Raw genomic sequence first — 13613 nt, 5'->3', positions numbered from 1 at the left:
TTCTATTGCAAAATACTTCTGAGCCCTCAAAGTGAATCCTCCACCCCTCTTAAGTGTGAGTGACTTTATCAAATGGTTCATTCTTCCCATGGATCTTGCTTAGTTGAGCTTTTTGAGCCCCTGAGGAATGGTATGGGAGCCAGGGAAGAGAGAGGGGCTCTGAAGCCTCTGAAGCTGGCCCAGCCTTGGGCATTCCAGCAGCTCTAGAAATGGGGGTGGAGCAGTGAGTCAAAATGCCACTGGGGCTGAGTACAGTGGCACATGCCTGAAATCCAAACTTCTTAAAAGGCTGAGACAGGAGGCTTACACGTTTAGGGTAACTTAGCAAGGCTCTGTCTCAAAATACAACTTTTTAAAAAAGTTCTGGAGGTGCAGCCAGTGGTACAGTACCCCCATGGCTTAATGCACAGTACTGAGAAAAAAAAAACAACAAAGAACAAGAATGCCACTGGGTTCCTGGTGATTGTAGCACAGTGGAAGCAGCCAGTGGGAGCTATTATTACTGCTGAAGGTGGGACAATGGTTCATGGGTATGTCCAGTCTGTCCAGTTTCGTGGCCATACCCTTGGGAGTAAGACTGTATTTTACATATATATCTCCTTTGAAAATCCAGTCCTGTCTCTGACCAGCTTTATGATTTTGGGTAGGTCCCTTGACCTCTCTGGCCTTGGTTTCCTCATCTGTAAAGTGAAAATCTTGTACTTGGTTAGCTCTGCAGTACCCTCCAGCTCAGACTTCTGTATCAGTGAGGTGGGAAATAACTTACTCTGCTCTACTGATTCCTCCTCTCCCTGTAAAGGTCTTCCTTGGCTCAGCAGTAGGTCTACAACCTCCACAGAGCTCCTAAAACACTTCAGTCCTCTCTTGGAGCTCAGACCATTTCTAGAAAGTTTGAGAAAAGCATATTCAAAAAGTATACTTGGCAAGGGGTTGGGGGACTGTTGTGTTTCAAGTAACCCTGGGCCAACTCCTTACTCTGTCACTTCCCTCAGGCACCTTTACTTCAGCCTCCCCACCTATAAAATGGTGATGAAGGTAGAACCGACCTGGCAGGCATAAATGACAGTGTACATACAGTGACTCAGGGAGTATTAGCTACCATTCTTTTCACTCACAAAAGATGGGGTAGGGGGCTGGGGATTTAGCTCAGCAGCATCAGCGCCTGCCTTGCAAGTATGTGGTCGTAAGTTCAATCCCCGGTACCGATAAAAAAGAAAAAGATAAAAAAAAAAAAAAAAAAAAAAGATGGGGCAATATTAGCCTTGCAGAGGGAGGTGTCTAGCATGTTGTGTTTTCACTTATCATTGGCATCCAAATTGCATATTCTATTTCAGAGAAAGTAAGCAATTGACTCAAAAACATAAAGAAACAATTCTGAGTGCTTCAGGCCCCAAAATATGTTACTTTCAAACTTCGGTGTAAAGTGAAGTTTTAGTTAATCAATATTTCATAGTGTTAATGCTCCTCTGTTCACAGGGATTCCTTGCCCCTGGTGAAATCGATCCCTTAAATAGGAGATTTTCCACTTCAGTCAAGCCTGATGTTGTAGTACAAGGTTTGTGAGCATATTTTCTATTCATCTCTAATTTGTAATACCAATGTCATTTGTGTTCATTCGAATTGTTTCATAGTCTCTTATTTAATTAAAAAAGTTATATGTGTTTCAGTATATGGAAGATCTATGAGATACCTTATGTAACTCAGTCACTCAGTGGTATTCTTCAGAACCACAAATTTACTTTCTACAAAGCAATTGTTTTCTCAGATCTAAACTTTAATTGCAACTGGGGCACATGAAATTCTTCGAGCATAATTTTTCAGTACTGTTACTCTTTGAAAAGGAGAGCCTGGTGAGAACTCAGAACCCAAGTGAGATCATGCATTCCTCTCTTGGGGTTCTGATTCTTGTCATCTGCCTGTCTCCTTCCGCCTGTTCTCTAGCAAATTCCTCTTTCAAAAAAGGTAGGCCAGCCTGGGCTGCCAAGTGACTGCCATGCTTAGTGCTGATAGGACTCTTGCAATTTCCCCAGTGTACTTGGCAAGAACAGAAATTGCCGTGCAGGAAGCTTGTGGTGCACAGCCGGCTGGTAGTATGTGGCAAGCACATTGGTCTCTCCTCTTGGCTTCCTTTTCTGGAGGCTCTTTAGGCAGCTTGGTATATGCAGCATGCCCCATAGAAGACCATATAATGTCATGCCTATTGTGCACACACTTTATTGGCCCTAAATTAGGCTGTATACATCAAGGCCCATGTCATTGTAGCTTCTATGTTGATTAGCACAGACACACCCATGTTGAAAACAGTGAGTAAACAAATAAAACAGTGAGTAAACAAATAAAAAGCATTGTCCTTTGTGGTCATTGCACCTGTCCATGACATCGTGACATGAGCTGCAGCTGTTTTACCCAGTCAATACTGTGTCAGAATCAGTGTGGGACACACCAAACATTTACAAAATTCTGATTTTGGAAAATTTCTGACAAGTATGATTGTCATCTCCACCTTATACATGAGGCTTAAAGGTTAATCCACCCACTCAAGGACTCTCAGTTGACAGCCAGAGGTTTGAGCCCACTCATGACTTTCAGATAGACTGCCCCAGCTGCCTTCCATGGTACCTACCCAGAGAATATTCTGATAATTATTCCTTTTTGTGTGTAAGACTGCTTTTCCAACTGCAGGCCAGGACAGGTTGGTGGGTCTCAACTAGCAGTGTAATAGAATGAGAGAAAATGATCATAATAGAATGAGAGAAAATGATCAGAATGATCAGAATGTAAGGGAAGTATAGTCTTAGAAACATCCATACATAGCTGTACTGAATCATGAAGCTCCCAAGTCTCAAACAAAACCACTCCTACAGAGAGTACCCTCTGTGTGGCTTTGAAAAATGTAGTATTTTGCGTGTTATTGGAAGCTTCAGAAGGCCAAGTGTTCAGTTGGTTCCCCGGCCAGTCTTGCTGGGCTCCACAGGGATTAGAGTCCCATCCCGGTTCACCTGTGACTGCCCAGTTAAGCACGTGAGGCTTCTCTAAGGGCTATGTTGTGAAGATCAGATGAAATAATGGGTATGAAAATACTTTAATGATGTAACTTAAATTCAGCTCTCAGTGGCATTTATATGTATGCTTAGCACCTCCACCCCAAGCCCATGAGTCCAATGATGGCACTTGTGGGCCACCTTAATATTGGTGGAGCTTTTGTCCTCTGACCTGAGCGTCCCCTGAGTTCCCAGAAGGCTTTTCTGCAGCTAAACAAAGCATCAGCCCTCTATGGCTAAGATCCCTTTTCTAGTCTCCACCCAGGACACTTACATTTTGCCCTGCCCCTTTTCATAAAATATGGCGTTACTAGTACAGCAAATGTGATCCCTGATGTGGCCCCAAGTGAAGGTCTCCCTTCCTTAAGGGCCCTGTGGTCTTAGGCACTTACAGTTCCCTACCTACTGGAGAGTCAAGTCCCATGCCTCACCCACCTAGGGATGGGGTTCTTGGCAGGTCTCAAGGGCTCTTAGAGTTCTGTGCTGTGGTTCTGGATGGGCCAGGCTGACCCACTTCCAACACCATCTCCATTGGCAGGGCAACTTTTCTTTCTGTGGAGGGGAAGATGTTCCTTCCATTGCTTCCTTTCAAAGTGTCCTCCATGCGCCAACTCCACTATGTTGCTGCCCTCCCCTTTGGGAGTAGGGGCACAGGTTTCTCTTGGTGTTCCCTGTGGGAGCTGCTTCCACTCCTGACCCTATGTGAAAAGAACAAAGGACAGATTTAGAATAAATACAGTCCTAGAAGGGGGCAAGACATTATTTGAGATGTGGTAAGTTGGAGTGAGACCTATTGAAAATAATTTCTAGAAGTCTCTTAGGCCCTCTTAGACCCACCATACACCATGGGGATTGAGGAGAGGCAAGGACACAGAGAACAAGGAGGAGCAGTATGACCATTACCACCATTTCCAAAGCCAACCTATGTGTGGAGGCACACTAATGTGCCTGACATCAGGCAGAAGAGGCAAAGAGACAAATTACACATGTCAGTATGCAGAGACGGTAGCCACAATCAATCTGATACCGATTTTCTCCTCTTGTTCACAGTTACTGTTTTGGCAGAAAACAGTCACATCAAGGAGCTGTTGAGGAAACATGGGATAAATGTCCAGAGCATCGCTGACATTCATCCAATTCGGGTCCAGCCAGGCCGGATTCTTAGTCACCTCTATGCCAAGCTTGGTAGGTTGGGGGAAATAACGGCATATTTGGCAAAGGGTATCTTGGGGTTCAGGCTTGAGGAAAGCTGTGATGTATATAAATTCTAAAGAATTGGGCAGAGCTAGTACTATGCAGGTGGTTACACTGTTTAAATGTTAAGAATACAAAAATAATCACGTCCTCCTCAGCCCCGCAGCCAGTACCACCACAGGCCAGCCATACCAGTTGGCACATCTATTGTAAATGAGGAACCTCCTGTGAATATTCACAATGGAAAGAGTCATTGGTGTCTTGGTAGTACTTCTAATTTATGTGATATCAGAAAATTCTCATTTACCCATTAAAATGGGAGGGGGCTCTGTTTTTTAGAATTTTTTAGTTTTATGGTTGAATACTAAATAAATCAAAAGTAAGTGTTAATAAATTTTTTCTAATAGTTTTATTCTATATACATTAAACCAGTGTTATTCATATACATGCATGCACAGAAGAAGTGGTTGTTGCTATATTCAGCTTTGTTCCATTTTAAAGGACAGTGGTAAAAAAAAATAAAACTTTGAGTGGGTTGTCTAACATAAAAGTAAGCCCAGTCTTAGCCTAAGTCACTGGGATTATCTGTTACTAACTCCACTCTCGCTTATATTTCACATAGGACGGAACAAGAATATGAAATTGAGTGGGCGACCATATCGGCACATTGGTGTCCTTGGCACCTCGAAACTCTATATGATTAGGAACCAAACCTTTACATTTACACCCCAGGTGAGAAGAGCTGGGCAGTGGCAAGACAACCAGTATTCTTTTTTAAATTCTTTTTACTATCTCATAAGCTTTTCTCCTCTACAGCAAAATTATGCCCCTAAATCATCATGCCACCAGTCTGATTTCCAGACTTCAGCTTCCTTATTGGACTAAAGAATACACTAATTATGAACTTTAGTTTTTGTTTCTAAAGAAAACTAGCCCATAGAAACACATGCAAAATGTTTTTCCATCCATTAAGGCCTGTGTGGTTGCTTTACCACTATGGGACACAGTATGGGCCCCCCTTCCTTAGGTACACAATTGGCCATGGGATCTTGGGTTAGTAGTCCCAAGCAGTTTTTTTTTTTACCATCCTAACCTGTGCTGCTCTCTTAAGCTTCATGAGTTATTTCCCTTAGTACCAAAGTTTACTCCAGAGCTGAGTATGCACTAGTACAGAGCCCAGGAGAACAATTGGTCATCCACATCAGGCAACATTGCCTTTAGTTGACATTAACCAGGCATCAATCAGGTGAAGTCTCCTCATCTCACCTGCCCTAAGGGTCCTCACTCCAAATGCAGTAGCCCTGGAAGGAGTAGAAATGAAGGAGTTATTGATACACCAAGGACACCTAGGACAAGGCACTTAAAGCCCCAACCAAGGAGCCGAAAACAGATTGACAGTTCTTCCACACTGATGTAGCCACAGCTCCTGGGCAGGTGACAGGTTGATTTGTCTAATCTCGGGGAAAACAGTCTCCTCTCCGCAGGTTAAGTCCAGTACTAAGTATCTCCCCTGCTTAAAAAAAAAAAAAAAAACAAAAAAAAAAAAAACTCCAGGAATAGTGCTGCCCTGAGTGACAGCTGTGTTCTGTGGAGATAAGTGGAAGGACAGCCCTTTACCTGGCTTGCTCTGACTTCCAGTTCACAGACCAGCATCACTTCTACCTGGCTTTGGACAACGAGATGATTGTGGAGATGTTGAGGATCGAGCTGGCCTATCTGTGCACTTGCTGGAGGATGACGGGCAGACCCACACTCACCTTCCCCGTCACACACACCATGCTGAGTAACTTCCGGGATTATACCTGCTGGGTCTGCCCCACGGGTGGTTTGGGCCCTTTTCCAAATGTTTAGAACAGCTCTCGGACAAAGCTGAATACTAACAGGGCTTTCTAGCAATTTAATTTCTTATCTCAGGAGCCTTCTCTGCTGTAAGGATTTTAATTAGACTATGCTGATGAAAACATCTCAGTGTATAGCTGAAAAAATGTATTCCCAAATTAAGTAAATTCATTCATCACTTTTTTTTTCTTTAGCAAATGATGGCTCAGACATTCATTCAGCAGTTCTTTCTACAATTAGAAAACTAGAGGATGGATATTTTGGAGGAGCTAGGTAATTTATGATTTCTTCTTTTTTAAATATGAGTAGAATTAACCTTTCTTACAGTCTTTTGTTTCCATTCTTACATTTTTCATGGCAGTTTCTAAACCCAGAAACATGAAGTTTTAAAGCAAAAAGGAAGTTAAAACCTCCATCCTGTTTTGAGTGTCACAGGGCAGGGGATTTGTCTCCCTGAATCCTGTCCCTGAATCCCCAGGGATAGGCCAGAAGGCTCCCCAAGAGAAACTCACTGTGTGTCCTGTATCAGATAGCCTATTCTGGACTCGGGGAAGCTTCTCGTTTCCTGATGGAAGGCCAATTGCTAAGAGTGTTTGGGAGTTGAATTGCCCCTTCTTGTGTTCTTTTCTGCTATCATAGGAAAGTCACTGTGATAAAACTTGTAAAATACACATTATCACCTAAACCATCTCTAAGTATATAGTTCAGTAGACTTATATACATTCATATTGTAAGAAAGGATCTCTAGAACTCTTCATCTTGCAGAACAGAAACTCATATCCATTAAACAGCTCTACTTTCTCCCTATTCCCCATCCACTTCTACTTTGCATCCTTATGAGTTTAGGTAGATGGCCCATATAGATGGAATCGTACAGCATTTGTCTTTCAGGGACTGGCTCATTTCACCTAGCATAATGTCCTCAGTGTTTAGGCACTGTATTTCTAAGTCTGGCCCCAGGTGCCTCTGCCTGCAGAGCTTGCTGCAGCTCTGCTTGTTTTCCTGCAAGCTCCTGGCTTCTCTCTGGAGTGTCAGTGAAATTGTCCCTGGCTGTCTACATTTCCAGAGCTAGCACCACAACTTCCAACTGCAGCCATTTCTGAACACTTCACCTCTGGTTCACAAAAATTACTACCTAATGTATGGCATCATGACCAAGAGAAAATACCCATAAGCCAATAGGCAAATATTTTCTTGAAATCCAATGATTATAAAGAAAATATTGTGTACAGGCAGTGGAGCACTTGGAGTGTGTTCATTGTGTTGTCTCATTTACTCTTCACTTTATCTTGTGGGTTGAATTGCCATTTGAAACACAAGGAATTGTAGGCTCAGAGAGCGAGGTACACAAATGAATAGGTACAAAAGCCCTGCATAATCCCAGAACCAGCCCCTGACTCCTGAGCAGAGGGCCTCCTGTTTATAGAACACCATGAAAAGAACCATAGAAGAAATTGGAATGCCTGGGCTCCCTCAGCTATCTTTCTTAAAAAGTTTGGCTTGGTTTTCTGGTGCTGGGAATTGAACCCAGGGCGTCTCAAATGCTATGCAGGTGTTCTACCACTGAGCTAAACCCCTAACCCCTTACTTGATTCTTGATTATTAATCTTGAATTTCATTTGGGCTTTTCCTCTAGGTTTGAGGATTCTTAAAAGGTAAACTCACCCTATAGACCAGATTCCATTCCCTTGGAAATACTTGGAGTAGCTTGCTTTTTAAGTGACTGTCTTTTAGAGTTTGGGCTCTCTTAGCCTAATAAACCCAACTCCTTTCACCTTTATCAGAAGAAACTCTCCGCTGCCCTATTCCAGTCCAGCTCACCTCCTCTTCTTTCTCAACCCCAGTGTAAAGTAATGCTTATAACTGACCCCTTGGCTCTGCAAGGGAAAGATTTTTTGTCCCATTAAGGGCAGGCTTTTTCCTTCCTTGACCCCATTTGCCCAGTAAGCTCAGTTGTATCACCTGCTCCAGTCTACTCCTGAAACAAATTCTCAGTAGATATCTAAGTCTTTAGCTATTGCTGAAGTTCTGGATCTGACGTTGTAAGAATGTTTCTTACTGTAGAGTGGGAATCCCACATGTTCTCAGGGTCTGGGGACGGACCTACAGAATGCAGGGGTTGCTGCCTGTGTTGCAGGATCTCAGGCTGCCAACCAGGCTCCCAGTTTTCAGTGAAACCTTTCCCAGCCTGATATAATAGGGCCCCTTGGAGTGTCTGCTTCAGGCTGAGGATGGCAGGTCCATCGCATTCCTTCTAGAGAGAACTTTGGCTCCTAGATGTCCTTTTCCCAACATAATACCTCTGCGTGACCACATTTCATGGTAGGGACAATGCACCAGAATCATTGTTTCTGTTCCAGTCATTTTTCAGGTGGAGGGAACAGATTGGTTCTGATTATAAGTGGTTTGCTTGAAGTATTTTGTAAAATTTGTGGTTGGTTCAGTGAAATAGATTTCTGTCAGGTTTGAAATCAAGAAATTGGCATGATTCCTTTGGCTTTTAGTATGCTCTGTGTTTTCATTTCGTACTTGTTTTAATTTCTTGATTGACTATGTACATATACTGGGTGATCTGCTGAGTAATATATTTATTGACTCTGGCACAATACCACCTGGTTATTGAAAAGTCTTGCAATGACTCATGTGGAAGTCTGTCCACACTCCACCTATATCTTTAACATGGTGTCTTCTTGGCAGAGTAAAATTAGGGAACCTGTCAGAATTCCTCACCACATCATTTTTCACTCACCTGACCTTCCTGGACCCCGACTGTGATGAGAAGTTGTTTGATGATACCAGCGAAGGAAGCTTCAGTCCTGATATTGACTCAGATCTGGGAGGATATTTGGAAGACACCTTTAATCACGGTACTGCATGAAATGCTTTGTTTGTTGAATTCATTTAAACCTTGTCAGTCTGAAAATTAACCCTAAGACTCAAGTACAGAAGATGATTGGCAATTAAGCTAAAAGCAAACCAACACAAAACAAAGAAGCTTCTGAAATATGTATGAATTAAAATGAGTAAAATCCTAAACTACAAATGATGCCTTTGAAAGTGAGGCTTTTTTTGTAACATCAGAGGGACACAGTTTCAGGCTTGAGGACTTTTCATTATATATATATGCCCGTGGAAGCTCAGGTACCTGTGAATTCACTTACATTGCCTGCTCCAGTTTATTCCTTAAATGTTTTGTGGTTTCTCACAGGTATTTAAACTAAACCCTAACCCAGAGAAAACCAAAGATCTTGCACAAACTAGGCAAGCACACTACCACTGGGGTATACCCTCAGCCTTTCCAAAATATAAAAGATAAAAATACGTTGCTTGAATTTTCACAGGAACTACAGAACAATCTAGGTTTGATTAAATGTGAGTAATACAACCCAAGTGTATAACACTTCCCAACCTGAGCCAGATTTGGGGTCAAAGTGACCTGTTTTTTTACTGTTAGATAGTAGTTGGAATTAGGCTGAAAATTCCATAAGGCTCATCTTACTTGAAAAATTAAGACTAGGTGTTGTCTGCCACCTTTCAGGTTGTCTTACAGATTCTGAAGCTCATCTTGGGATGATGTGATGTAAACCTTACCTTGACAAATATTTTCTTTTCCTTGGAATAAGTTTCTCCAAATAATACATGTGTAAACACATACATTATATCTATTATCTTACTGCTCTTTGGGGATGGATAGGAGTACAGATAACTGTATGTATCTAAATGCCTTCCACTAAATCTACTCAGTGCTGCCTGATACACACAGTAGGTATTATACTACATTAGGATATTTTTGCAGCTTGTTTTCATTGGCTCTGTTTGCTTGTCCACTTACAGAAAGCCAAGATGAACTTGACCAGTATATCAACCACCTTCTGCAAAGCACATCTTCAAGGTGCTATTTGCCCCCTCTTTGTAAGAAGATAGAAGACTCACATGTTTTCAGTACTATCCATTCCACTCGGCATATACTGTCTGTGATGACAAGAGCAAAGGGTCTGGAAATTCCATGTATGTAATTAAACTCGTTAATGCCTACTTAAAGCATCTTCTTTTATCAAAGTGATATGCAAACAATTTAAAAGTCAAAGAATCCTAGAATACAACCCCCTTCAGTTTTCTACTCAGAGATGATAACTTTTTAACTCTTCTAGCTCTTCTGATACCTATATAGTTCCACATTTCTAAAATAATTTGTGTATACTTCTGTCCTTTATTCATTGATCTGATTTTGTACCAGTTAATTGACTTTCTGTTATGGGGTAAAGATTCAGCTATTTTAAATCATTGTTACTCTATTTCATTTTCCCTAACCTATTAGGAATTTGCATTAAAGTTTAGGTTTATCTTTGTATTATTTTACATATGCAAAATATTATTCTCAACTGAGCATTATAGTATGATTATATTACCATTTTTATTTTTCGTAAAGTTAATAGTTGGCCTGTCATTCCATTTGGTTGCTTTCTACATCTTCCAATGGCTTACAGTGCAAATTTCTACAGAGTCAATCTTACCAGTGCATCTCTTGATCCCGCTACTTAGAGTCTGTGAATTTCCATTCTGGGTCAGTTGCACTCTAGGGCTGTTGTATACTCATCATCCCGGGAATTTCCTTGGATAATCTATTTAGGTGTTTCCTGAATCTGGTATGTTCCCTTTTTACAATAATCCCTTTCTTTTGGTGGCACAAAATGTATTAGAATAGTCTCTGGAATCTTCTTCATCATCATCATGGATAATCCCTTGACATATCTCCTGGGTCAGCACTGCTGTTTTCTGTATCTCAATTCTTCCTTTTTTGGTTTACTCTTATTTTTGTGGAGGACATGCAGTTTTTGGAGAAATAGTGAAGGGTGAATAACACTGTTGAATCCTTAGAGGTCTTTTTTTTAATTTTTATTTTGAAAATATACAACAGAATAAGTCAGAATAAAGCCAACTAAGATCGTACAGTGAAATTGGTACAGAACTTCACAGCAGGTTACCGGGATAACAGTAATAGGTATCACAGTATATTTTGTTATCTTTATAATAGTTGTTCTTTCAATCCCGTATATCAAAATGAGATGAAATATAGAACACTATAGTACTTATCAAAACAGAATATTGAATAGAGCAGTACCACTAATAAGAAAAGAGCATAACAGTAATAAAAATATTTGCCTTCAAAGAAGTGGTAGAAGGAAGTCCCCCTTATTTTCTGTGGTCAACCTCCCAGGAGATGCTCAGATTTCTGGTTCCCACTTGCTAATGGACGGGGAGGGGGAGAAGAAGGAGGATAGGGGGAGTGGGATATTTGACTCTAGGCCATGTAGCAGTAGGTTCACTATTGCTAAGCAGGGAGGCAGAATGGTCATTTGTTTTCACTGCGTCCTCAGTTCCAACATGGCGTGGATTTCAGGAGACACTGCTATTTCTCCCCCTGGAAGGGCTGCAGTCTGCCACCCTGCCTCCGCTTACCAGGGAGGGGAGGTGCTGGCTTGGCTTCCCAAAGTCCTAAGTTCCAACATGGCGTGGCTCTCAGGAGACACTGCTAGTTCTCCCCCTGGAAGGGCTGCAATGGGCCACACTACCGCCGCTTACCAGGGAGGAGAGGTGCTGGCTTGGCTTCCCAGAGTCCTAAGTTCCAACATGGCGTGGCTCTCAGGAGACACTGCTAGTTCTCCCCCTGGAAGGGCTGCAATGGGCCACACTACCGCCGCTTACCAGGGAGGAGAGGTGCTGGCTTGGCTTCCCAGAGTCCTAAGTTCCAACATGGCGTGGCTCTCAGGAGACACTGCTAGTTCTCCCCCTGGAAGGGCTGCAGTGGGCCACACTACCGCCGCTTACCAGGGAGGGGAGGTGCTGGCTTGGCTTCCCAGAGTCCTAAGTTCCAACATGGCGTGGATCTCAGGAGACACTGCTAGTTCTCCCCCTGGAAGGGCTGCAGTGGGCCACACTACCGCCGCTTACCAGGGAGGGGAGGTGCTGGCTTGGCTTCCCAGAGTCCTTAAGTTCCAGCATGGCGTGGATCTCCAATCCTTAGAGGTCTTAAAACACCTGTAAATATTATATATACATTTGAGCATTTGGCTGGATATAGAATTCTAGGTTAAAAATACATTATTTTTTCTGAGTTTTCAGAGCATCACTTCATTGTCTTCCTGCTACCAGTATTGCTCATGAAAAATCAAAATCCATTGTTATAGTTTAGAACAAGACTGTACCCCAGAGCCTCATGTACCTATAGGTAGGACTTTTGTGAGTGATATAGCAGACTTGCTGTTAGAAGGTGGGGTCTGGTCAGAAGAAGCAGGTCACTGGGAGTGTGACCTGGAAAGCTAGATTTCCTTTCCTGGTTCCTCTCTCCTCTTTGCTTCCTGAAAGCAAAGAGGAATGAGCAAGTTTCCTCCACCAGGCCCTTCCATCATGCCACTTCTATGTTTAACAAACTCATGACAGGGCCATAATTTGTAATGTCTCACTGCCAGGCAGCTTCAACCAGTGGTCCATACATGACTGTCCCATGCATGACTGTACCACTTGTACCAACAGGGTTACAAGTCATTCGATGGCACAGTTATGCATGGACCATCATTGGATCAAGCCAGTGGGAATGAGTTAAGCCTGTTGAAAAGCAATTTCTGAAATGTGAGCCAAAATGAACATTTTTCTTTCTTAAATTGTGGGTGTTGGGTATTGAGGCCCAGCGATGCAGAAGTAGCTAAGATACTCATTCTTATTTTTGATTTTTCAAATATAAACTGTTTTTCTGTTTATAATTGTTCCAAATATAAACTGTTTTTGAAAGTTATTAATATCTTTGCTTCTAGGTTCTGACAATTTAGTGGCATACTTTGATCTGGCTGGGGTTATTTTCTTCCCTGTGTTTGTTACTCAGTGGACCTTTTCACTCTGGAAATGTATAATTTTCAATCCTGTAAAGTTTTTTGGAAAACTTACTTAAATCATTTCCTTCCTTAATTTTTCTTATTCTCTCTTTCTGATGTTTCTGATTCTAATATTGACTTCCCAGAGAAATATTCATTGTTTTTCTTGTGCATCTTATATTTCTGTCTGTTCTGAGTACAGTTGCCTCAATTTAGGAGGTGTGATCAACAAAGATGGTGAATGCTTAAAATTTTTTATAGTGAAATACAATGCCATTAATCCCCCTCAGAGTACTTTCCTTCACTTGCACACACTTATCTCATCATCCATGCCACTTTCTGAAGCCGTTCTGGAGGTCATCTTTATTGAATGTGTTTAGTTGTCACAGCTGCCTCAGTATCCTGAATTGACTCCAAATGTCTATCTTTCTTAGTCATTTTGACTTTGGGGAAAAACCAGAAGTCATATTGTGCCAGAGCTGGTGAACAGGGCAGATGAGGGTACACCACAATGATCTTACGAGCCTGCCTTTCCAGTAGATGGCATTTGGCAGCAACATTCACCATAGTTATTAGCACATTTTATACACACACTTTAAAAAGAGGACTTCTGGAACAGCTTTGGTATGTTCAGAACAAGGGAGAGTGTTTTTAAACATTAACTTTATTT

At 41.9% G+C, this 13613-nt stretch overlaps 1 protein-coding gene across 5 annotated transcripts in view; it reads left to right on the top strand.

Moving 5' to 3' along the window:
* Positions 1 to 13613, top strand: part of Phka2 (phosphorylase kinase regulatory subunit alpha 2) — a 65906-nt gene that overhangs the window by 35001 nt on the left and 17292 nt on the right. For all 5 annotated transcript variants that reach the window (XM_013148913.3, XM_005002186.3, XM_005002185.3 and 2 more), the window contains exons 14-20: positions 1477 to 1555; positions 4092 to 4226; positions 4858 to 4967; positions 5874 to 6018; positions 6269 to 6347; positions 8772 to 8941; positions 9909 to 10082. In XM_013148913.3, coding sequence (XP_013004367.1) covers positions 1477 to 1555; positions 4092 to 4226; positions 4858 to 4967; positions 5874 to 6018; positions 6269 to 6347; positions 8772 to 8941; positions 9909 to 10082 — 892 coding nt within the window. The remainder of the gene's footprint in view (positions 1 to 1476; positions 1556 to 4091; positions 4227 to 4857; positions 4968 to 5873; positions 6019 to 6268; positions 6348 to 8771; positions 8942 to 9908; positions 10083 to 13613) is intronic.

The sequence above is a fragment of the Cavia porcellus genome, unplaced genomic scaffold (genome assembly GCF_034190915.1).
Source record: "Cavia porcellus strain 051 isolate PalLab524CR breed Dunkin Hartley unplaced genomic scaffold, mCavPor4.1 scaffold_33, whole genome shotgun sequence".
Taxonomy (NCBI): Eukaryota; Metazoa; Chordata; class Mammalia; order Rodentia; family Caviidae; genus Cavia; species Cavia porcellus.
This window is presented reverse-complemented; position numbering and strand designations above follow the sequence as displayed.